General features: G+C 39.8%; 1 protein-coding gene across 5 annotated transcripts in view; it reads right to left on the bottom strand.

The window, feature by feature from the left end:
- Positions 1-24,331, bottom strand: part of ppfibp1b (PPFIA binding protein 1b) — a 290,693-nt gene that overhangs the window by 59,448 nt on the left and 206,914 nt on the right. For all 5 annotated transcript variants that reach the window (XM_059978579.1, XM_059978581.1, XM_059978578.1 and 2 more), the window contains 4 exons: positions 13,864-13,926; positions 9,483-9,543; positions 9,331-9,366; positions 8,780-8,951 (listed from right to left, as the gene is read on the bottom strand). In XM_059978579.1, the coding sequence (XP_059834562.1) occupies positions 8,780-8,951; positions 9,331-9,366; positions 9,483-9,543; positions 13,864-13,926 (332 nt within the window). The remainder of the gene's footprint in view (positions 1-8,779; positions 8,952-9,330; positions 9,367-9,482; positions 9,544-13,863; positions 13,927-24,331) is intronic.

Below are 24,331 nucleotides of genomic sequence, written 5' to 3'. Positions count from 1 at the left end.
TTTATTTTTTTGCTTTTAGTTCATGGGCCGACTTCAAATTATTAATATTGGTGAGGTGTCATGTTCTCCGGTTGCTCCTGTATCATTTTTCATTCTTCCTGAATTATGGGTTATGTGTTTTTTTTAACCTTTCATGATATATACAATTAATATTAGCATGATGGATAAGTCTATTAATTTTATTTCTTGGAATACTAATGGTTTAAATCATCCGATTAAATGTAAAAAAATATTTAAAGTATTCCATAGACTAAATGCTAATATTATCTTTGTACAGGAGACCCATATTAGGAGGGAGGATAATCAATGCTTTTTTAGGTTCTGGAAGGGTCAACAATTTCATTCGAATTGTACTACTAAAATTAGGGGTGTGTCTATTTTTATAGACCCCTCAATTTCGTTTATACATCATGAAATTATATCTGATCCACAGGGCAGATTTTTGTTGATTACTGGTTCACTTTTTAACCGAAAAGTAGCTTTAGTTAATATTTACGCTCCAAATTTTGACTGCCCTGAATTTTTAAACGTTTATTTACTGCCCTTCCTAATCTAAATGAATATATGTTGATAATGGGTGGAGATTTCAATTGTTGTTTGAATCCTTTGATGGATAGATCTAAACCTATTCGAACTCTTCCGAATAGATCAGCTTTACTTATTAACTCTTTTATGGTTGATTTGGGAATTACTGAAATATGGCGGTTTTTGAACCCTAAAGATAAAGAATTTTCGTTTTTTCACATGTATATCATAGTTATTCTAGAATTGATTATTTTCTTATTGATCATCGTTTATCAGCAGATGTTATTGATTGTAAATATGATTCTATTGCTATTTCGGATCATGCACCTTTGAAGTTATCTATCAAGATTTCGGACTCTTTCATTAATACTAGATCTTGGAGACTCAATGCTACTTTGCTTCAAGATCCAGAATTTATTACCTTCATAAAACAGCAAATTGACTTATTTTTTTCAAACTATACTGAAGAGATTGACAGAGGAATACTTTGGGACTCTTTTAAGGCTTTTATTCGTGGACAAATTATCTCATATTCTGCTGGTAAAAGAAAACAAAGATATTTAGATATAGCTTTATTGGTGGATAAAATTAAAGAAATTGATAAGATTTATTCCGTTACTCCTACCAAGGAACTTTATAAGAAGAGAGTTGAACTGCAAATGGAACATAGCTTACTGTTATCTTCTTCAATTGAGAATCAATTAATTAAGACCAGGGCTCAATTTTATATCCATAGTGATCGAACTGGTAAATTGTTAGCTAATCAATTAAAAGCTATTTCGACTAAGCGACAAATTATTAAAATTCGTAAACAAGATGGTAATCTGACTACTGATCATAAAGAAATTAATAATACTTTCCAAGATTTTTATAAATCTTTATATCAATCAGAATTTGATGATCTGTCTATGATGGATAATTTTTTTAACAATTTGAATATTCCCAAACTGACAGATGAAGAACGAAGTTTATTTGATGCTCCTATTTCTATGGCTGAGGTAGGAGAGGCTATTTCATCGATGAATTCAGGGAAAGCTCCTGGTCCTGATGGTTATATTATAGAATTTTTAAAAACTTTTTCTTCTTTGCTTTCCCCTTGGCTATGTGAAATCTTTAATGATGCATTTATTAAGAAGAGACTACCCCAGTCCTTTTATGAAGCTACTATTTCTTTAATTCTTAAAAAAGATAAAGATCCTACTTTATGTGCATCTTATCGCCCTATGTCGTTACTAAATGTAGACTCTAAGATTCTTACAAAAATTTTAGCTATTAGGTTAGAAAAGGTACTATCACAGATTATTTCAGGAGATCAAACTGGTTTCATTAGGAACCGATACTCCTTTTTTAATGTTAGAAAATTGATTAATATAATTTACACTTCCTCACCCACAACTCCAGAATGTGTTATTTCAGTAGATGCTGAAAAAGCTTTTGATAGAGTTGAATGGACATACTTATTTAAAGCCTTGAAGAATTTTAATTTTAGTTCTAATTTTATATCATGGATTAAATTAATATATTATAAACCTGTTGCTTCTGTTCTTATGAATAATTATAGATCCTCTTTTTTTCAATTATCTTGTGGTACGAGACAAGGTTGTCCCTTAAGTCCTTTATTATTTAATATTGCATTAGAACCTTTAGCCATTGCTATTCGTGAATCCCCTAATATTTTTGGTATTACCCGCAATGAGAAATTATACAAGTTATCGCTCTATGCTGATGACTTGTTGTTATATATTTCTGATCCTGATAATTCTATTCCCGCTATTCTATCCTTGTTGGTTCAATTTGGCAGTTGTTCTGGTTACAAATTAAATTTGGATAAGAGTGAACTTTTCCCTTTAAATGCACAAACTTTACTGAATGACAGGATACCATTTAAAATTGTTACAGATAAATTTATTTATTTAGGTATAAAAATTACCAAGAAATATAAAGATTTATTCAGATTGAATTTTTTACCTATGCTTCATCAAATTCAACAACTTACTACTAGATGGTCTCCTTTATCCTTATCATTGGTTGGTCGGATCAATGCTGTTAAAATGATGATTTTACCGAAATTTTTATATTTATTTCAAGCCCTTCCAACTTTTATTCCTAAGTCTTTTTTTGATAGCATTGATTCAAAAATTTCCTCATTTGTGTGCCAAAATAAAAACCCCAGATTAAGTAAAAGACAGTTACAGAAATCTAAAAAAGATGGTGGTTTAGCTTTACCCAATTTTAGATTTTACTATTGGGCGAATAATATTTGGAATTTATTATACTGGAAATTAGATTTAGATTTACCATTGTGCCCACAGTGGTAATTTAGAATGTAATGATACACAAGGATATTCTCTATTTTCTGTTCTTGGTTCTTCTCTCCCTGTTGATTTAGTTAAACTTAATAAACAGATATCTAACCCTATTGTCAAACATACATTACGAATTTGGTTTCAATTTCGTAAATTTTTTACTCTAAAAAACTTCGTTCTTGATAGCCCTATTTTACTTAATTTTTTCTTTAAACCCTCTTTAACAGATCAAGCTTTTAGTATATGGAAAAGGAAAGGTATAATATGTTTTCACGATCTTTTTTCTGAAGGTAGTTTGATGTCTTTTGATCAACTTTCTAACAAATTTAAATTACCTAAATCTAATTTTTTTTAGATATTTACAAACTAGAAACTTTTTGTATAAAGTTTTACCATCCTTTCCTAATTCAACTTTGATAGATTTTTCAGATATGATTTTTACTTTAAATCCCTGTCAGAAGAGATTAGTGGCTCTTATTTATAATATGATTATGAAGATACAACCAGAGATATCAGGTAGAATTAAACAGGAATGGGAAAAAGAACTTCAATACAATATTTCAACGGAAAAATGGGAAAAATTTTACAAATGGTTAATTCTTCTTCTATATGTGCTAAACATGCTTTAATACAATTTAAGGTTGTACATAGAGCTCATATGTCTAAAGATAAGCTTGCTCGGTTTTATTCTCATGTTAATCCTCAATGTGACAGATGTCATTTAGATGTGGCTTCATTGACCCACATGTTTTGGTCATGTCCTACTTTACATAATTATTGGAAGGACATATTTGCTACCATTTCCTCAATTTGGAATATTGATTTACAACCTCATTTTATCACTGCAATTTTTGGTATCCCAAATGAAGATGATAGTCAATTCTCCCCTTCAATTAGACGAATGATTGCCTTTGTAACATTAATGGCCAGGAGATCTATATTACAAAATTGGAAAGAAGTAAATCCTCCTACCACATTTCAGTGGTTCTCTCAAACTATTTCTTGTTTAAGTTTAGAAAAAATTAGAAGTACTATTTTTGATTCATCAATTAAATTTGAAGAAACTTGGGGTCCGTTCATTCGACACTTTCATATGAATTAATTTGACTTCTTCCAGACCTTTACTCTTATTATTCTTGTTCTGGTATGGAATTCCGGAGTTTTTGACACTATCATATACTCATAAACTATTACTACTGCCCATGTTAGTTTAGGTTTATTTTTTTTATTATTTCCTTAAATATACATTTTTTCTTATATTTTACACTTTTTTTTCTTTTGATGATTATTTTTAATCTTTTCATGTATAATCAATATAGATTAGATTGATATTGTATGATCCTTTTTCGCTGATAGTTTAATAAGATATTGTTATCTTGTTACTAATTTAATTTCAAATCTATTGTATTCATAACCTATTTAATATAATATTATGTTATGTTCTTTTTAAAAAAAAAACTAATAAAAAGATTGAAAAAGAAAGAGTTCCTTCAGCATTTTGTGTGTGTTGCCCATATACCAGCACCTGCAGATTTTCTCGTTTTTAATAATCAGCTCATAAGTGCTAAAACTACATAAGGAGAACCCAATTAAATAAATAACACAAAAAGCATTACACTTGTATTTATTGAAAAAAGACCCAAGATGTGTTTGTTGGAAAAAGCATGTGAACCTTTGTTTTCAGTAACTAGTGTGATCCCTCCATCCCTGTACAGTAATAACTTCAGCTAAATGTTTCCAGTAACTGTTGATCTGTCCTGCACATTGGCTTGAAGGAATTTAAGACCATTCCTTCTTACAAAAGTACTTCAACTCAGGGATGTTGGTGGGGTTCCTTGCACGAACTGCTTGCCTCAGGTCTTTCCACAACATTTCTATAGGATTAAGGTCAGGACTTTGACTCAGCTATTTCAAAACACAAATGTTCTTCTTTTTAACCCATTTTGAAGTTGATATACTGTTGTCTTTCAGATCATTGTCTTGTTGCATTATCCAACTTCTATTAAGTTTCAAGTGACGGATTTGCTACCCTGACATTCTCCTGTAGAATGTCTTGATAGAATTTTGAATTCATTGTTCCCTCAATGATTGCAAACTGTCCAGGCCGTGAGGCAGCAAAGCAGCCCCAAACCATGATGTGCCTTCAACCATAGTTCTGTGTGCCTTCACAGTTGGGATGATGTTTTGGTGTTGGTGTGCAGTGCCCTTATTTTTCCCCAAACATAGCAATGCGTATTTCTGCCAAAAAGTTCAACTTCTGTCTCATCTGTTAACAGAACATTGTCCCAGAAGTGTTGCAGAGCATCCAGGTGGTCTTTGAAAACTGGGATGTGCAGCAATTTTTGGAGAGCAGTGGCTTCCTCCGTGGTGTCCTTCCATGAAAACCATTCTAGTTCAGTATATTTTTCTAATAGTAGACACATGAACAGAGACTTTAGCAAGTTGTAGCGATTTCTACAGGTCTTTGACTATTACCCTTGGGTTTTTTTCCCCTCACCTTCAGCAGTGCACATCATGCTCTTGGTGCGATCTTTGCAGGATACCCACTCCTAGGGAGAGAAGCAACAGCACTGAGCTTCCTCCATTTGTAGACAATTTCCCTTATGGTGGACTGATGAACAATCGGGTGTTTAGAAATGCTTTTGTAGCCTTTTCCAGCTTCATGAATCTCTACAGTTCTAAGGTCCTCTGAGAGTTTTGATTGAGGCATGGTGCACATAAACAGATCTTAAACCTGACTTTCTCTGTTTTTTTCCATCGGGCAAGGCACCTCTACAACCCAGACCTCCAATCTTATTCTCATTGATTGGAACACTGACTCTAAATGAGTGTAACACTGTGTAAGGTTTCACTGCTAATGTAATGGTTTCTCTAAAAGCAATAGTGTTTGGGTTATGTCTAGTGATAACAGGGGCTTTGGTATGTGTGCCATCCAATGAGGCATGTTGCTTCTTTCTTGTGGGTCTGGGAAGGGTTTTGTGGTCTTTTGTAGCACAGGGATGAAGAGAAGAAGACGCAAGCAGAGAGAGTTGGTAGACCGCAGAATGGAGTGGGCTTGGAGTGAGGGCTCGATAGTTGACGACACTTGGAGGGGATCGATGGGGAACGAATGGACAACCATGACCTCCAATGTGCACATTAGATTGTTTTGTTAAAATGGGCCCTTTTTCTTTTTGTTTTCTTTACTAACCCAATAGTCAGATTAAGAATTATAAACCTAAATTGTTTAATTGCATATGGTGTACTGTCTGATATTTTGTGGGACGCATTTGTAATCAGGCAACACATTATGCAGCATCCATACAAACAAGATTTCTTAGGTTTGGCTCTGTCAGAAGTAGTCTTCCCCTAGACAAATGCATGTGGGCCAAACCTGAGGGTTACATAACTTTTGTAGAAGGAGTTACCCCAGAGGTTCATATATCTTATCCAAAAAAAACGTGTTTGTATTGGATCATTTTTCTCAATAAATAAATGAACAAGTAGAATGTTTTTGTGTTATTTATCTAATTGGGTTCTCTTTACCTAGTTTTAGGACTTGCATGAAGATCTGATCACATCTTAGGTCATATTTATGCAGGAAGAAAACTCTACAGGGTTCACAAACTTTCTAGCACCATTGTACGTGGTGATTCTTCACCACCTTTGATTCGGCCAATGACAGTAGTATCATCAGCAAACTTAAATATGGCAATGGAGCTGTGCCTCGTCACGCAGTAAGTGTAATACGAGTAGAGCAGGGGGTTAAGCACACAGCCTTGTGGAATACCTGTGCTGATGGAGATTGTGGAGGAGATATGGCTGCCAATCTGAACTGACTGGGGTCTGCAAGAGAGGAAACTAAGGATCTAATTGCAAAACAAGGTATTGAGGCCAAGGTCTTAAAGCTTATTGATGAGTTTTGAGGGGATGATAGTATTGAATACCAAGCTGTTGATGATGTATGCATCTTTGCTGTGCAGACGTTCCAGGGTTGAGAGAAGAGCCAATGAAATGGCACCTACAATGGATCTGTTGCTCCGGCAGGCAAATTGGAGTCAACCTAAGTCGCTTCTCAAGCTGGAGGTGATATGTTTCATCACCAGCCTCTCAAACACTTCACATTGGATGCAAGCCATTGAAGCAGATTAACACATTCTTCTTTGGCACTGGTATAATTGAAGCCTGCTTGAAGCAGGTGAGTACCTCAGACTGCTGAAGTGAGAGGTTAAAGATCTCAGTGAACATTCCAGCCAGTTGATCAATACAGATATTTAGTACTAGGCCAAGTAGTCCATCTAGACCTGATGCTTTCCATGGGTTCACTCTTCTGAAGGATGTTTTCACATCAGCCTCAGAGACTGAAATCACAGGGTCTTCTATGTGGGAGTTCATGGAGGTTCCTCTGTTTTGACAGTCAAAGTGAGCACAGAAGGCATTGAGCTCATCTGGCAGCCAAGTCTACTGTCACCTATATCGCATGATTTCACTTTGTAAGAGGTACTTGGGGGAGGGGAGATGAAGTGAGAAGCTGGGAGGTGATAAATGGAAAAAGTAAACTGCTGGAAGACGAGGAACCTGATGGGAGAGAAAAGTGGACCATGGAAGAAAGGGAAGAAGGAGGTGAACCAGAGGGAGGTGATAGGCAGATGAGAAAGGATAAGAGGGAGCCAGAATGGGGAATGGAAAAAGAGAAGGGGAGGGGAGAGAAATCAACGGGAGTTAGAGAAATCGATTTTCATGTCATCAGGTTTCAGTCTGAAACGTGATCTCTTTATTCCTCTCCACAGATGCTGCCTGACCTACTGAGTTCCTCCAGCATTATGTGTGAGAAAGACAGAGACAGATGATTTCCAGTATCTGCAAAACCTCCCATTCAGACATATTCACATGAGATTTATAGTAAACAGCAAATTATTTTAACAAAATAGACCCCAGAATGAGCTTAATTTGAGAATGTAAACTAATTATAGTTATTTACTGTTATGATTTGTATTCCTAACCAGCAAAGATATTGATCAACATAAAAAATATTAAACGGCCTACTTGGTTTAAGGAATTATATTTGGTAATAACTATATAACATATAACCATATAACAATTACAGCATGGAAACAGCCCATCTCAGCGCTTCTAGTCTGTGCCAAACGCTTACTCCCACCTACCTGCACTCAGCCTATAACCCTCCATTCCTTTCCTGTCCATATACCTATCCAATATTTTTTTAAATGACAAAATCAAACCTGCCTCTACCACTTGTACCGGAAGCTCATTCCACACAGTTACCACTCTCTGAGTAAAGAAGTTCCCCCTCGTGTTATCCCTAAACTTTTGCCCCTTAAATCTCAACTCATGTCCTCTTTTTGAATCTCCCCTACTCTCAATGGAAAAAGCCTATCCACGTCAACTCTATCTATCCCCCTCATAATCTTAAATACCTCTATCAAGTCCCCCCTCAACCTTCTACGCTCCAAAGAATAAAGACCTAACTTGTTCAACCTTTCTCTGTAACTGAGGTGCTGAAACCCAGGTAACAGTCTAGTAAATCTCCTCTGTACTCTCTCTATTTTGTTGACATCTTTCCTATAATTCGGTGACCAGATGATATCAGGTTATATCAGATGATAATTCTACTTCCTGAAACTACTCATTCCAAACACACCTCCAAATGTTTGAATGCTGTTACATTGTGTTTATGATCCAGCAGTCGCAGCCCAAGATCTGAATTTAAATATCCATCAGAAGGTTTGAGATTGAGGGCTAGTACTAGGAGATAACCAGGGAAGCAGTTAGAATAAGGGCAACTCATGGGTTCAGTTACAACATTCTAGTTTCTGTATGACTTCAATCCCACTCCATGTGATCGACCAATGTTCTAGGAGCTGCTTTAAATTACCTACATTGCATGAACCAAAATTCCAATACAACACATGGACACCAAATTAATATAATGTGAACGAGTTGCTCACCGAGGTTAGGTGTGCTAGCAGTCCGCTTGCCGCCTTTGATCTTGAAGAAACCACGACCAAAGGAAGCTCTTGCCTTTTTGGAGGCAGCACTTTCATCGCCCAGTGAGTTGTGTTGCCCGATTGGTTTTGGTGGCAGAGATGTGAATTTACTGATCTCCATACATGCTTTGTTCTAGAAGCATTCAAAGATAAAATTTACACCCTGAAGAGACTTGTGAAACACACTTTAGACACAAACAACAAAAACATTCCCAGCTAACCTTAATCAAGAGCAAAATGTTCTCTGCCAGCTGAGATTGGAGAAAAGGGTTGTAGAAGACAGAAAGAAAAACAAAAAAAACAGCATTAGGATAAGAGAAAAAGCCTTTGCAGAGTCAAAATATCCAGGGAGATCAGCAAGATAATATTAACAGAGCAGACATGAAATGACACGTGAATGCCAAGTACAAGTTCATTATCTGCAAAGATCACTTGACTGAAATCAAAGGGCTACCCGCCAAGTCAGGAGAAATAAGTCTCTTCCAAAAATGTCATGGATAATGGAGATGTACCTCTAACGGACTCTGTTGTGTAGGCTCCAAGGACTTCTGTTCAAAGACAAAGAGTAAAGAATCTTACAACAGTTGAGTGCAGCTGTACAAGGTTACAGTCATTAATATCTACAGATACCAATCATCAAGAGCAGATGTTGAAACAAACAAACCTTGTTCTCCTCCTCCATTTTCAGGTTCTCCAGACTACTAGACTTGTGCACATCTAATAATCTGCAACAAAACAAAGGAAAGTTGTTTCATTGCTTCAAAATGTACACAGCTTCCGAACTTAAACAAAATTCTAAAGTTCGAAGAATGCAGGACTGAAGATGCTGTATTTAAATACATGTAGCATTCAGAATAAGGTGGATGAACTTGTGGTACAGTTAGAGATTGATCAGTATGACATTGTGGGCATCACTAAGTAGTGACTGAAAGAAGGCCTCATTGGGAGCTTAACATCAAAGGATACACTTTGTATCAAAAGGACAGGCAGGAAGACATAGCTGGTAGTGTGGCTTTGTTGGTAAGAGATGGAATTACATCTTTAGAAAGAGGTGAAATGAGCTCAGAAAATGTCGAATCTTTATGGGTGAAATTGCAAGGAAAAAATCCATTATGGGAATCATATATAGGCCACTAATTAATAGCCAAGATATGGGGTTGAGATTACAAAGGGAGCCAGAAGAGGCATGTAATACACAATTGCAATGAAGGACTTCAATATACAAGGGGATTGGGAAAATCAGGCTGGTGTCAGATTGCAAAGAAGAAATTTGTTGACTACCTATGAGATGGCTTTTTAGAGCACCTTGTGCTTGAGCCTACTCTGGGAAAGGTGATTGGGTGTTGTGCAATAACCCTGATTTATTAGGGAGCTGAATGTAAAGGAACCCTTAGGAGGCAGTGATCATAATATGATTGAATTCATACTGCAATTTGAGAGGGAGAAGCTAACTCACATGTAACTGTATCACAATGGAATAAAAAGGAATTACAAAGACATGAGAGAGGAGCTTGCCCAGGTGGATTGGAGGAGAATACTGGTGGGAATAATGGCAGAGCAGAGACCGCTGAAGTTTCTGGGGATAATTCACAAGGCGCAGGATAGGTATGTCCCACAGAGGAAGATGTTCTCAAATGGTAGGGGTATGTAACCCTTCTGACAAAGGAAGTTAAGCACTGCATAAAAGCCAAGGAAAGGGCATATAAGGTAGCAAAAATGAGTGGGAAGCTGGATGGTCGGGAAGCTTTTAAAATCCAACAAAAGGCAACTGAAAAAGTTATAAGAGAAAAGATGAACTACAAGGGCAGGCTGGCCAATAATATAAAGTAGGATGCCAGAAGTTTCTTCAGTTATATAAAGAGTAAAAGGGAGGTGAGAGTTGATATTGGACCACTGGAAAATGAAGCCGGTGAGGTAGGAATGGAGGACAAAGAAATGATAGATAAACTTTGAGTGCTTTGCATCTGTCTTCACTGTGGAAGACACCAACAGAGTGCCAGAGGACTAGGAGTGTCGGGAGCAGGAGTGAGTGCCATTGCTATTACAAAGGAAAAAAGTGCTAGGCAAACTCAAAGGTCTTAAGGTGGATAAGTCACCTGGTCCAGATGGACTAGATCACAGAGTCCTGAGAGAGGTTGATGAAGAGATAGTGGATGCATTGATTATGATCATTCAAGAATCATTTGATTCTGGTATGGTCTTGGAGAAATGGAAGATTGCAAATATCACTCCACCCTTTAAGGGAGGAAGGCAAAAGAAAGACAGTTGTAGGCTAGTTAGCCTAACCTCAGTGGTTGGGAAAGTGTTGGTCTATTATTAAGGATGAGGTTTCGGGGTACTTTGAAACTAATGATAAAATAAGTGAAAGTCAGCATTGTTTCTGTAAACAGAAATCTTCCCTGACAAATCTGTTAAGAGTTCTTCGAAGAAGTAACAAGCAGGGTGGACAAAGGAGAGGCAGTGGATGTCATTTACTTGGATTTTCAGAAGCCATTTTATAAGGTGCCACACAAGGCTGCTTAATAAGATAAAATCCTATGGCGTTACAGGAAAGATACTGGCATGGATAGCGGAATGGCTGACAGGCAGGAGGCAGTGAGTGGGAATAAAAGGGGCTTTTGCTGGTTGACTGCCAGTGAGTAGTGGTGTTCCTCAGGGGTCAGTATTGGGGCAGCTGCTTTTCAAATTGTTTGTCAATGATTTGGATAATAGAATTGATGGCTTTGTGGCAAAGTTTGCAGATGATACTAAGCTAGATGTTGGGGTAGGTAGTGTTAAGGAAGCAATGCATTTGCAGCAGCAGGACTTAGTGAATTGGAAGAATGGGCAAGAAAGTGGCAGATGGAATACAGTGTAGGGAAATGTATGATAATACATTTTGGTAAAAGGAACAATAGAGTGGACTATTATCTAAATGGGGAGAAGGTTCAAACATCCTAGTGCAGAGGGACTTAGGAGTCCTCGTGCAAGATTCCCATGTGAATGAGGTTGAGTGGGATCTGGGATCAGCCATGATGAAATGGCAAAGCAGACTCAATGGGCTGAATGGCCTAATTCTGCTCCTATGTCTTATGGTCTTATGTTCTAAATGGGGACTCAAATAAGAAACAAATTTAATTTGAGAGCAAGTGAGAGGCTAGATTACAACAGAAATTTTAAAAATATATTTATACCTACAATGTAAAATGGTGTTCTGCTTTTGAACTATGCTAGGTCATGCTTTTTCTCCCCTCTAAATTATAGCTTAGACTTACACTGTGCATTTTTTGAGTCATGAAAGGCATGGCAGTGTAGCAGTTAGCATAACACCTTACAGCATCAGTGATCTGGGTTAGTGTAAAGGCTTTACAGCATCAGTGATCCCGGTTCCATTCTACCATCATCTCTAAAGAGTTTGCAAGTTCGCCCCGTAACTGTGTGGGTTTCCTCTCACATTCTCTTGATAGTAGAAGCATGGCAACACTTGTGGGCTGCCACTAACATGAGCCTCAAACTCTGTTTGGTTACAAAGCAATTTTTAACCTCATTCATATAGCATTCAGCCCACAGTTACTCTTTGCAATACCACAATTTTAAGCACTTTCCCCCAGAACCTGTCACTAGTTTGCTAATCATTTCTCCATTTTCCTTTTGGGAGGTAGGATTGACTAAGTTTTTTTCCCCTGGCTGTCTAGATCATTAACTCACTGTACAAATAATTTCTCGACTCTCCAGAGCAATACACACAAAATGCTGGAGAAACCCAGCAGGTCAGGCAGCACCTAAGGAAATGAATAAACAATCGGACCAGGCTGAGATCCTTCTTCAGGACTGGAAAGGAAGGGGGAAATTGCCAGAATAAAGAGGTGAGGGGGGAGGGGAGGGGAAGAAGGACAGCTAGATGGTGATAGGTGAGACCAGGTGAGTGGGATAGGAAAAGGGCTGAAGATGAAGGAAATCTGATAGGAGAGGAGAGTGAACCATAGGAAAAATTGAAGGGAGACATGATAGGCAGGTGAGGAGAAGCGAAAAGAGGTCAGAGTGGGAACAGAAGAACAGCGAAGAGGAAAATGATTTTTTACCCGAAAGAATAATCTATGTTCATATCATCAGGTTAGTGGCTACTGCGAAGGAATACAAGGTGCTGCTTTCCCTGGTTTGACGGGTGAAATTTGATCAGGGTTGAACCTAAACTGTAGTGCAGTGCCAAATCTCTGAGAAAGGAACACAGAGGCTAATTAGCCTAAATCAGAAAACCACAAACAAGAGAATCTGAAGATGCTGGAAATCCTAGCAACACATAAAATGCTGGAGGAACTCAGCATGTAAAAAGTGTATAGTCAATGTTTCTAGCCAAAACCCTTCGGAAGGAGGAAAGGGTTTTGGCCCGAAACATCGTCTATATGTTCTTTCCCTAGATGTTACCTGGCCTGCTGAGCTCCTTCAGCATTTTGTGTGTGTTAATCTGGAAACCATCCCTAAAACACTGTCCACATTGAAGGCCACGGTTGAGCAGTAGTAAGAAGCTTGAATGTGGAACATTCTTACAAGGATTGGTTGAGTAGATGAGGCCTATAATTTAGAAACATACAAACTTTACAAAAGGCTCAACAGTCTGGATCAAAGGATGCAACTTCCCTGAGCTGAGGAGTCTAGAACCAAAGATCACAGTCTCAGAACAAAGTGTAGGCAGTGTGGGACTGAGACTTGAGAGCAAGGAATCTTTGGAATTCTCTACCCTGAGGGGCTACAGGTTCAGTCATTGAATTCATTTGACACAGAGGTTGACAGATATCTGAATTTTACTAGCGTGAAGGGATAGAGATAGTTGAAGTAGAAAAATAGCCACAAATATGATGAAAGGGCTGGTGTGGTCCTGGATATATTTTCATACCACTGTAAAAAGCAATACCTACAACAATCAAAATCTCAAACTTTGCTAAAGAGTCCAATTTGATAGATTATAAGCTTTTCAGAGTGTGTAGCAAATATCACTTCTTTTAAATTTTTTAAAAAATCTCCAGATTAACAAGACTAATGTAAAATTATTCTTGCTTTATACTTACATGGGACTATCACATATGACGGTTTCTTCAACTAAAGAAGAGATGTCACTTGGCTGTATTTCACTGTAGGAAAAATATAAATTTACATCAGGTTACAGGTTATAAACTAGTTGTGCAATATGGAAACATTTGGCTCAACTACTCCACGTCAACTAGTGGCCACCTTTCCAGATATCCTATCTGCCAGCAGATGAATCCCCCAGACATACAGTGTTGTGGACCAGACAGAAAATACGATTGTGGACTTCATGAAGATGCCAGTCAACCACTTTCCATTGCACATCAATGGCTCTGCCGTGGAGCCAGTAAACGTCACAAAGTTCCTTGGTGTGCACATAATGGATAATCTAATATGGACCCACAACACCTCATTAGTCAAGAAGGCACAGCAGCATCTGCACTTAAGAGATGAGGTGACCTAGGCTCCCTGTCCCCATTCTAACAACTTTCTGCAGGAGCACTATCGAGTGTCCTATCAGGCTACATCATCGTGCGGCACAGAAAACGCAAGGCCTTGGACCACAATACCCTGTAAAACCATCAGAGTCTCCTATTTGTGACATTTATCAGGAGCATTGTACATGAAGGGCCCGAAGCATTGTTGAGGATCCCTACCACCCATCCCACAATCTTTTTGACTCACTACCGTCAGGAAGGAGTTACAGGATCTTCAGGATGAAGATTGCTAGACTGGGTAACAGCTTCTTCTCTCAGGCTGACAGGCTAATGAATACCTTGCCACTACTGAAGTCTCATCACTAGGAGACTTAAATAGGTACTATTTACCTGTGCTGCGAACTACATGCATTTTGAATGATATTTTATTAACTTATTTTGTGCTGTGTGTGATGTATGTTTCGTGGGTGCACTGTGGTCTGGAGATACACTGTTTTGTTTGGTTGGATACACGTACAGTCAGATGACAATAAACTTGAACTTCTCACCTAGACACTAAACTCTCCAGTCCAGTTTCAACTCTCAGGCAGTGAACTACTCTCAAGCAGATGCTCTCCACTCTCTGGGTAAAGGTGTACCTCCTGTATCCCCTTCAAGTCTCTCAACCCCTAGCCCAAATTTATGTCCTCAGTTTTATTTGCCTTTGATATAGAACACTGAATGTTATAGCATGGGAACAGGCTTTTAGCAAATTAAACTACATTCAAACCCTGTATAGTGCTGCTTCTTTAAAATGACGTTATTCAATTCTTTATTGAAATATTTTTAAATAAAAATTAATTTTAAACAATACCTGAAATTTCTCAAGAGCAGCCACCATTACAGTAAACATTCAACCAACCAATGTAAGTGCTTTACATACACTGAGCCACTCACAGCCAAAGCCATATTTGTTCACCTCTGCTTCCTCTGTGTATGTAAATATTCTTGCACAATTGCTAATTTATTCCATTTTTTTCACCCACGTCTGGAAAACTGTCTGCAATTTCAAACTGCATGAAGAGGCTATGGCCAGAAGCATGTAAGTACATCCTAGAATTTCAGGCAGAACCAGTCATCCAAAACATTGTTGAAATGGCATTAGAGGATGCTGACAATGGCGATGTTGAAGAGTCACTGAATTCTCATGGTGAGAGCCTTAATAATGAAGAGCTTTGAGAATTGACAGAGCAATACGTCCTGGGTGAATCTGAGGACCTGGATAGCGAAGAGGAAACACCAGCAAAAAACCTCATCACAAAAATCCTCAGGACTAACATCACCACAATCACACAAATCATGGACCAGTTCACTGATAATAACCCTGACTGGAAGTGAAGCAATAACAGGTGTTCTCGACATGATTTCCTGCTACCGAGAACTGCTTCATGAGAGGAAACTTAAGAAAAGGCAGCCAAATCTTGATGCCTACTTGAAGAAGCCAAAGTTTGAGGAGGCCCCATAGCCTGGTCCCTCCTCTAACATGTAATCACCAGCTGCTTCCCTCTGCTGCTGCTTGTGTTGCTGCTCCACTGATGTACAGGTTAAGCCTATTTATGTGTCTGTTACTCCAGGAATTACTGTGTATACATTAAATAATATCATATATCTTACTTTAAATTTTTAAAAATCAGGCACACACGTCCATTTATGTAATGTTATAATGATCCCAGCATGGCGCTGATTTACATAGTCCTCCACCTCAGAGGAATGCATCCTCAGCATTAAGCAGGGTCGAAGTATAATCCCTTCTGACTCTATGTGATCCATGTCTCTCCATCCCCTCATATTCATGTATTCATCCAACATTCCTTTTAAACTTTCCTCCTCTCACCTCAAACACCATAATGCTCTATAGAGTCTACTCTGCCATTCCATCATGGGCAATTTATTATCCCTCTCAACCCATTCTCCTGCCTCCTCCCCATGACCTCTGATACCCTGATAAAACAAGAACTAACAACTTACATATACCCAATGACTTGGCCTCCACAGTCCTCAGTGGCAATGAATTCCACAGATTCACCATACTCTGACTAAAGAAATACTTCATCTTTGTTCTGAAAGGACACCCTTCTATTCTGAGTCTGTGCCCTCAGGTCCAAGACTCCCCCTCAAATGTCCACTATATTCATGCCTTTCAATATTCCATAGAACCATAGAACATTACAGCACAGAAACAGGCCTTTTGGCCCTTCTTGGCTGGCCGAACCATTTTTCTGCCTAGTCCCACTGACCTGCACCTGGATCATATCCCTCCATATGCCTCTCATCCATGTACCTGTCCAAGTTTTTCTTAAATGTTAGAAATGAGCCTGCATTTACCACCTCATTTGGCAGCTCTTTCCACACTCACACCACTCTCTGTGTGAAGAAGCACCCCCAATGTTCCCTTTAAGCTTTTCCCTCTTCACCCTTAACCCACATCCTCTGGTCTTTTTCCTCCCCTAGCCTCAGTGGAAAAAGCCTGCTTGCATTCACTCTATCTATACCCATCATAATTTTATATACCTCTATCAAATCTCCCCTCATTCTTCTATGCTCCAGGGAATAAATTCAACCTTTCTCTGTAACTCAGTTTCTCAAGTCTCGGAAACATCCTTGTAAATCTTCTCTGCACTCTTTCAACCTTATTAATATCCTTCCTGTAACCTGGTGACCAAAACTGCACACAATATTCCAAATTCGGCCTCACCAATGCCTTATACAACATTCCAACTCTTATACTCAATACTTTGATTTATAAAGGCCAATGTACCAAAAGCTCTCTTTACTACCCTATCTACCTGTGACGCCACTTTTAGGGAATTTTGTATCTGTATTCCCAGATCCCTCTGTTCTACCGCACTCCTCAGTGCCCTACCATTTACCTCCAATATGTTTCAATGAGATTCCCCAGCCTCATTTCTCTAGAAACCAGTCAGAACAGACACAGAACCATCAAATGCCCCTTGTACATTAACCCTTTCATTCCTCAAAGAATCACAGTAGATTTGTCAGGGAACACGTTCCCTGAAGGAAACCATGCTGACTTTGCCTTATTTTAACATGTGCCTCCAAGTACACTGAAACATCATCCTTAAAGCTGTGTCTCTAGTATTCGACACTGCTATCCTGGGAAAGAGATTCTGGCTGTTATCCCATCTATGCCTCTCAATTTTATAAACTTCATCAGATCTCTCTCTTAGCTTTCGATGCTCTCGAGAAAGCAACCCAATCTCTCCTTATAGCTCATACCCTTTAATCCAGGTATCATCTTGGTAAGCCTCTACATCCTTCCTGTCATAGGATGATCAGAAATGCACACATTATTTCAAGTGTAACCTAACCAAAGTGTTATACAGCTGCAATTTGATTCCTTGCTTCTAACATTTTATGTACTTAATAATGTAGGCATGCACGCCACAAAACTTCTTCACCACTACTGACGTGCTGCCATGGGAAATGTTTCCTGCTGACCTAGACTCATTAATGCTCCCAATATGCATCACGTAACATTCATCAGGATCACACTTTTTCCATTGAAGATAGCTGAGACCCATAGGTTAATAATGAAAGGTGGAATGATTAATGGGGCACAGCCATCCTACAGATGTGCAGTAGAGATCATCCTAACAAGCAGCATCCCTGCATGGCACAGAAACTGTACTGCATCGGCTAGGAAGGCTCTATAACAGGCATTCAACATTGCTCAACACACCACTGGCATCAGCCGACCTGTCTATAGAAAGGTGCCGGAAAAGGGCCACTAACATCATAAAGGATCCCACCCACCCTACTCATGGACTGTTTGTCCCACTCCCATCAGGGAAGAGGCTATGTAGCATCCACTCTAGAACCACCAGACTCAAAAAGTTACATCCACAAGCAGTAAGGCTGATCAACACCTCCAACCATTAACTCACCCCTCCATACCCCCAACCACCACTGCTTTATCAGCTTCTGTCAGTTACCTTATGAACAGACATTCCTGTGCCTAGCATCACTTTATGGACATACAATGTATATAAGCAACCGTATCTATTTATATGGATTGTGTGTTTGTGCTTTAATCTTGCGTATCTTTTTAGTATTGCTTTGGGTTCAGAATAACAATTATTTTATTGTCCTTAAACTTGTGTACTGGAAATGCCATTAAACGATTTTGAATTTTGAACCTGAGGGGGATCTCCTTCACTTAGAGGGTGATGAGAGTGTGGAAAGAGCTGCCTACTCAAATGGTGGGCATGGGTTCAATTGCAACTTTTAAGATAAACTTAGTTAGGTACATGGATGGGAGGGATGTGAAGGGCTATGGTCGAGGAGTTGATGAGACTAAGGATAATGGTTCAGTACAGACTAAATGGGCAAAAGGGTCGGTTTCTGTGCTGTAATGCTTTATGACTCTAAGTATTATCTGCAGACATACTGATCATATCTTCTTCATCACAAAGTTATTCCCATACAAGTAACACACAAAATGCTGGAGGAACTCAACAGGCCAGGCAGCATCTATGCAAAAGAGTACAATCGAAGTTTCAGGCTGAGAACCTTCAGGACTGGAGAAATTACAAGTCATTCCCATATATTACAAGAAGCAAAGGCCCTGGTACTGATCCTCATGAATCACCACTAGCCACTAATCACAATGCAATCCTCTACAGTACCCTCCATCTCCCATTACCAAGACAGTTTGGCAACTTATAACCATATAATATATACCCATATAACAATTACAGCACGGAAACAGGCCATCTTGGCCCTTCTAATCTGTGCCGAACGCTTACTCTCACCTAGTCCCACTGACCTGCACTCAGCCCACAACACTTCATTTCTTTCCTGTTCATATACCTATCCAATTTTTTACTAAATGACAATATCAAACCTGCCTCTACCACTTCTACTGGAAGCTCATTCCACAGAGCTACCACTCTCTGAGTAAAGAAGTTCCCCTCGTGTTACCCCTAAACTTTTGCCCCCTAACTCTCATGTCCTCCTGTTTGAATCTCCCCTACTCTCAATGGAAAAAGCCTATCCACATCAACTCTATCTATTCCCCTCATAATTTTAAATACTTCTATCAAGTCCCCCCTCAACCTTCTACGCTCCAAAGAATAAAGACCTAACTTGTTCAACCTTTCCCTGTAACTTAGGTGCTGAAACCCAGGTAGCATTCTAGTAAATCTCCTCTGTACTCTATTTTGTTAACATCTTTCCTATAATTCGGTGACCAGAACTGAACACAATACTCCAAATTTGGCCTCACCAATGCCTTGCACAATTTTAACATTATATCCCAACTCCTATACTCAATGCTCTGATTTATAAAGGCCAACATACCAAAAGCTTTCTTCACCACCCTATCCACATGAGATTCCACCTTCAGGGAACTATGCACCATTATTCCTAGATCACTCTGTTCTACTGCATTCCTCAATGCCCTACCATTTACCAGGTATGTCCTATTTTGATTATTCCCACCAAAATGTAGCACCTCACATTTATCAGCATTAAATTCCATCTGCCATTTTTCAGCCCACTCTTCTAACTGGCCTAAATCTCTCTGCAAGCTTTGAAAACCTATTTCATTTTCCACCACGCCATCTAGCTTAATATCATCTGCATACTTACTAATCCAATTTACCAACCCATCATCCAGATGATTAATGTATATGACAAACAACACTGGACCCAGTACAGATCCCTGAGGCACACCACTAGTCACTGGCCTCCAACCTGACAAACAGTTATCCACCATTACTCTCTGGCATCTCCCATCCAGCCACTGTTGAATCCATTTCACTACTTCAATATTAACACCTAAAGATTGAACCTTCCTAACTAACCTTCTGTGTGGAACCTTGTCAAAGGCCTTACTGAAGTCCACATAAACAACATCCACTGCTTTATCCTCATCAACTTTCCTAGTAACCTCTTCAAAAAATTCAGTAAGGCTTGTCAAACATTACCTTCCACACACAAATCAATGTTGACTACTCCTAATCAGACCCTGTCTATCCAGATAATTATATATACACCATCTCTAAGAATACTTTCCATTAATTTACCCACCACTGACATCAAAATTACAGGCCGATAATTACTAGGTTTACTCTTAGAACCCTTGTTAAACAATGGAACCACATAAGCAATACGCCAATCTTCCAGCACCATCCCCATCTGTAATAACATTTGAAATATTTCTGTCAGAGCCCCTGCTATTTCTACACTAACCTCCCTCAACGTCCTAGGGAATATCCTGTCAGGAATCTGAGACTTATCCACTTCTATATTCTTTAAAAGCACCAGTACTTCCTCTTCTTTAATCGTAATAGTTTCCATAACTACCCTACTTGTTTTCCTCATCTTACACAATTCAATATCCTTCTCCTTAGTGAATACTGAAGAAAAGAAATTGTTCAAAATCTCCCCCATCTCTTTCAGTTCCACACATAGCTGTCCACTCTGATTCTCTATGGGACCAATTTTATCCCTTACTATCCTTTTGCTATTAATCTAACTGTAGAAACCCTTTGGATTTATTTTTACTTTACTTGCCAAAGCAACCTCGTATCTTCTTTTAGCTTTTCTAATTTCTTTCTTAAGATTGTTCTTACATTCTTTATATTTCTCGAGCACCTCATTTACTCCATGCTGCCTATATTTATTGTAGATCTCTCTTTTTCCTAACCAAGTTTCCAAATTTCACCTTTAAATGACCTCCATTTCTCTATTACATCCTTCCCATAAAACAAATTGTCCCAATCCACTCCGTCTAAATCCTTTTGCATCTCCTCAGTTAGCCTTTCTCCAATCAAAAATCTCAACCCTGGGTCCAGACCTATCCTTCTCCATAATTATATTGAAACTAATGGCATTGTGATCACTGGACCCGAAGTGCTCCCCAACACATTCCTCTGTCACCTGACCTATCTCATTCCCTAACAGGAGATCCAACATTGCCCCTTCTCCAGTTGGTACCTCTATGTATTGCTGCAAAAAAACTATCCTGAACACATTTTACAAGCACCGAACCATCCAGCCCTTTTACAGAATGGGCTTCCCAGTCTATGTGTGGAAAATTAAAATCACCCAATCACAACCTTGTGCCTACTACAAATATCTGCTATCTCCTTACAAATTTGCTCCACCAATTCTCAGTCCCCATTAGGTGGTCTATAATACACCCCTATAAGTGTTACTACACTTTTCCCATTCCTCAATTCCACCCAAAGAGTCTCCCTAGATGAGCCCTCTAATCTATCCTGCCAAAGCACTGCTGTAATATTTTCTGACAAGCATTGCAATACCTCCCCCTCTTGCCCCTCCGATTCTAGCACATCTGAAGCAACAAAATCCAGAAATAATTAGTTGCCAATCACACCCCTCCTGCAACCATGTTTCACTAATAGCTACAACATCATATTTCCAGGTATCAATCCATGCTCTAAGCTCATCTACCTTTCTTACAATGCCCTAGGATTAAAATAAATGCATTTAAGAATTTCTCCATCTCTTGCTCTCAGTTTATCCCTAATAGTGCAAACAAATTTACTATCTTCTTTTTCTTCCTTTATTATGAAAATAATAAACCAAAACAAGAGCTGGAGTAGGTCATCTGGCCCATCAGGCCTACTCTGACACTCATTCAGATCACGGCTGATTTGAATTCCCCAACTATGCAAAAATCTGAGTCTACTATTCAATTTGACAAGTAGGAACAGAGGAGATGTCGGGGTAAGTAGTAGTTGTGTTGCTTTTTATGCAGAGAGTGGTGAGTGTGTGGAATGGGCTGCCGGCGGAAGCAAAAAGGCACCGGTGACCCCTGTTTCCATCCTAGGGGTCAGTGTGGACATGGTGGAGGATTACAAATACCTGGGGACACGAATTGACAATAAACTGGACTGGTCAAAGAACACTGAGGCTGTCTACAAGAAGGGTCAGAGCCGTCTTTACTTCCTGAGGAGACTGAGGTCCTTTAACATCTGCCGGACAATGCTGAGGATATTCTACGAGGCTGTGGTGGCCAGTGCTATCATGTTTGCTGTTGTGTGCTGGGGCAGCAGGCTGAGGATAGCAGACACCAACAGAATTAACAAACTCATTCGTAAGCGGGCAGCGGAGTCCGTGGAAGCAGAGTCCTGGGCTTTGGCTAAGTGGGCTTCGGCGTAAGGGGACTTCGGTAAGCCTGTGTGATTGCTCGCTGAGGGGAAGAAGGTAAGGTTGCTAGGTGCCTTTTAGACTTATTCTATTAATCCAGTTCAGGTATGGGGGAGACAGTCAGAGCAGTGGTGTGCTCTGTATGCAGTATGTGGGAAGTCAGGGTCAACACGGTTGTCCCTGATGACCACACCTGCAAAAGGTGCGTCCAGCTGCAGCTCCTATCAGCCCGAGTTAGGGAGTTGGAGCAGGAGCTGGATGAACTATGGCTCATTCGGGAGGCAGAGGCAGATATAGATAGGAGTTATCAGGAGGTAGTCACACCAAAAATCCAAGAAGTAGACAGATGGGTGACGTTCCAGAGAGGCAGGGGGAGCAGGCAGAGAGAGCAGAGCACCCCTGCGGCCATTCTCATTAACAATAAGTATACCGTACTGGATACTGTTGATGGGGATGACCTATCAGGAATGAGTTGTAGTGGTCCTGCCTCTGGCACAGAGGTTGAACCATCAACTAGAAAGGGGAGGAGGGAAGAGAAGAGAGCGATAGTTCTAGGGGATTCTATAGTCAGGGGGGCAGATAGATTTTGTGGGGCAGATCGGGAGTCTCGGATGGTATGTTGCCTCCCTGGTACCAGGGTCCGGGACATCTCAGATCAGGTGCAGGCTATTCTTGAGAACGAGGGCATGAACCCAGATGGTTCATGTAGGGGCCAACAATGTAGGTAAGGTGAGTGAGGGGGTCCTGCTTAGAGAGTTCAGGGAGTTAGGAGGGAAGCTGAAAGGCAGGACCTCCAGGGTGACAATCTCGGGATTGCTACCTGTGCCACGTGCGAGTGAGGCGAAGAATAGAATGATTATGCACATTAATACGAGGCTGAAAGCATGGTGCAGGAAGGAAGGGTTCAGGTTTTTGGGTAATTGGTCTTTGTTCCAGGGACATTGGGATCGGTTTCGAAGGGACGGTCTACATCTGAACTGGAGGGGTACTAACATTCTTGCAGGAATGTTTGCCAGTGCTGTTCGGGGGGGTTTAAACTAGATGTGCAGGGGGCAGGGATCCAGATTACGAGAGAAGATGATATGATGAAGGATAAAGGACAGGTGGGGAATACACGTTTCCCAAATATTAATTGTGTAAAGGAGAAAGGTGAGACAGAGCATGTGTTGGAAAAGCTACATGTACAGAGGGTTGGTCAGAAGGAGCATGGGGTTAAATGTGTAGAAGGTTTGGGTGATCTAGAGAAGGTCATCAAAATTCAAGGTGCAATTAGCCCGATGGAAGTTCAAGGAGCTGGGTTAGGTACAATAGACAGTGTTTTAAGCAAAGAGAGGAGGAATGGGCTAAGAATTCTATACTTGAATGCACGTAGTGTCAGAAATAAGACAGATGAGCTTGAAGCTCAGATGAAAATTGGGAACTATGATATTGTTGGGATAACGGAGACATGGCTGCAAGGGGATCAGACCTGGGAATTGAGTGTACCAGGGTATACGTGCTATCGTAGAGATAGAAATATGGGAAGAGGGGGTGGGGTGGCCCTGTTGGTGAGGAATGAGATTCAGTCCTTAGCAAGAGGTGGCTTGGGAACAGGGGAAGTAGAGTCTGTGTGGATTGAGCTGAGGAACAGTAAGGGTAAAAAGACCCTAATGGGTGTTGTGTACAGGCCCCCAAACAGTAGCGTGGATATTGGGTACAAGTTGATTAGGGAGTTAACATTGGCATGTGCTAAAGGTAATGCAGTCGTTATGGGAGATTTCAACATGCAGGTGAACTGGGAGAATCAGGTAGGTGCTGGACCCCAGGATAGGGAGTTTGTGGAGTGTCTAAGGCGGGGGTCGGCAACCTGCGGCTCCCGAGCCATTTGTGGCTCTTTCACCTCTGTGCTGCGGCT

This window comes from Hypanus sabinus, chromosome 8 (genome assembly GCF_030144855.1).
Source record: "Hypanus sabinus isolate sHypSab1 chromosome 8, sHypSab1.hap1, whole genome shotgun sequence".
NCBI classification, from domain to species: Eukaryota; Metazoa; Chordata; class Chondrichthyes; order Myliobatiformes; family Dasyatidae; genus Hypanus; species Hypanus sabinus.
The sequence above is the reverse complement of the archived record's forward strand: the minus strand, read 5'-3'. Positions and strand labels throughout refer to the sequence as shown.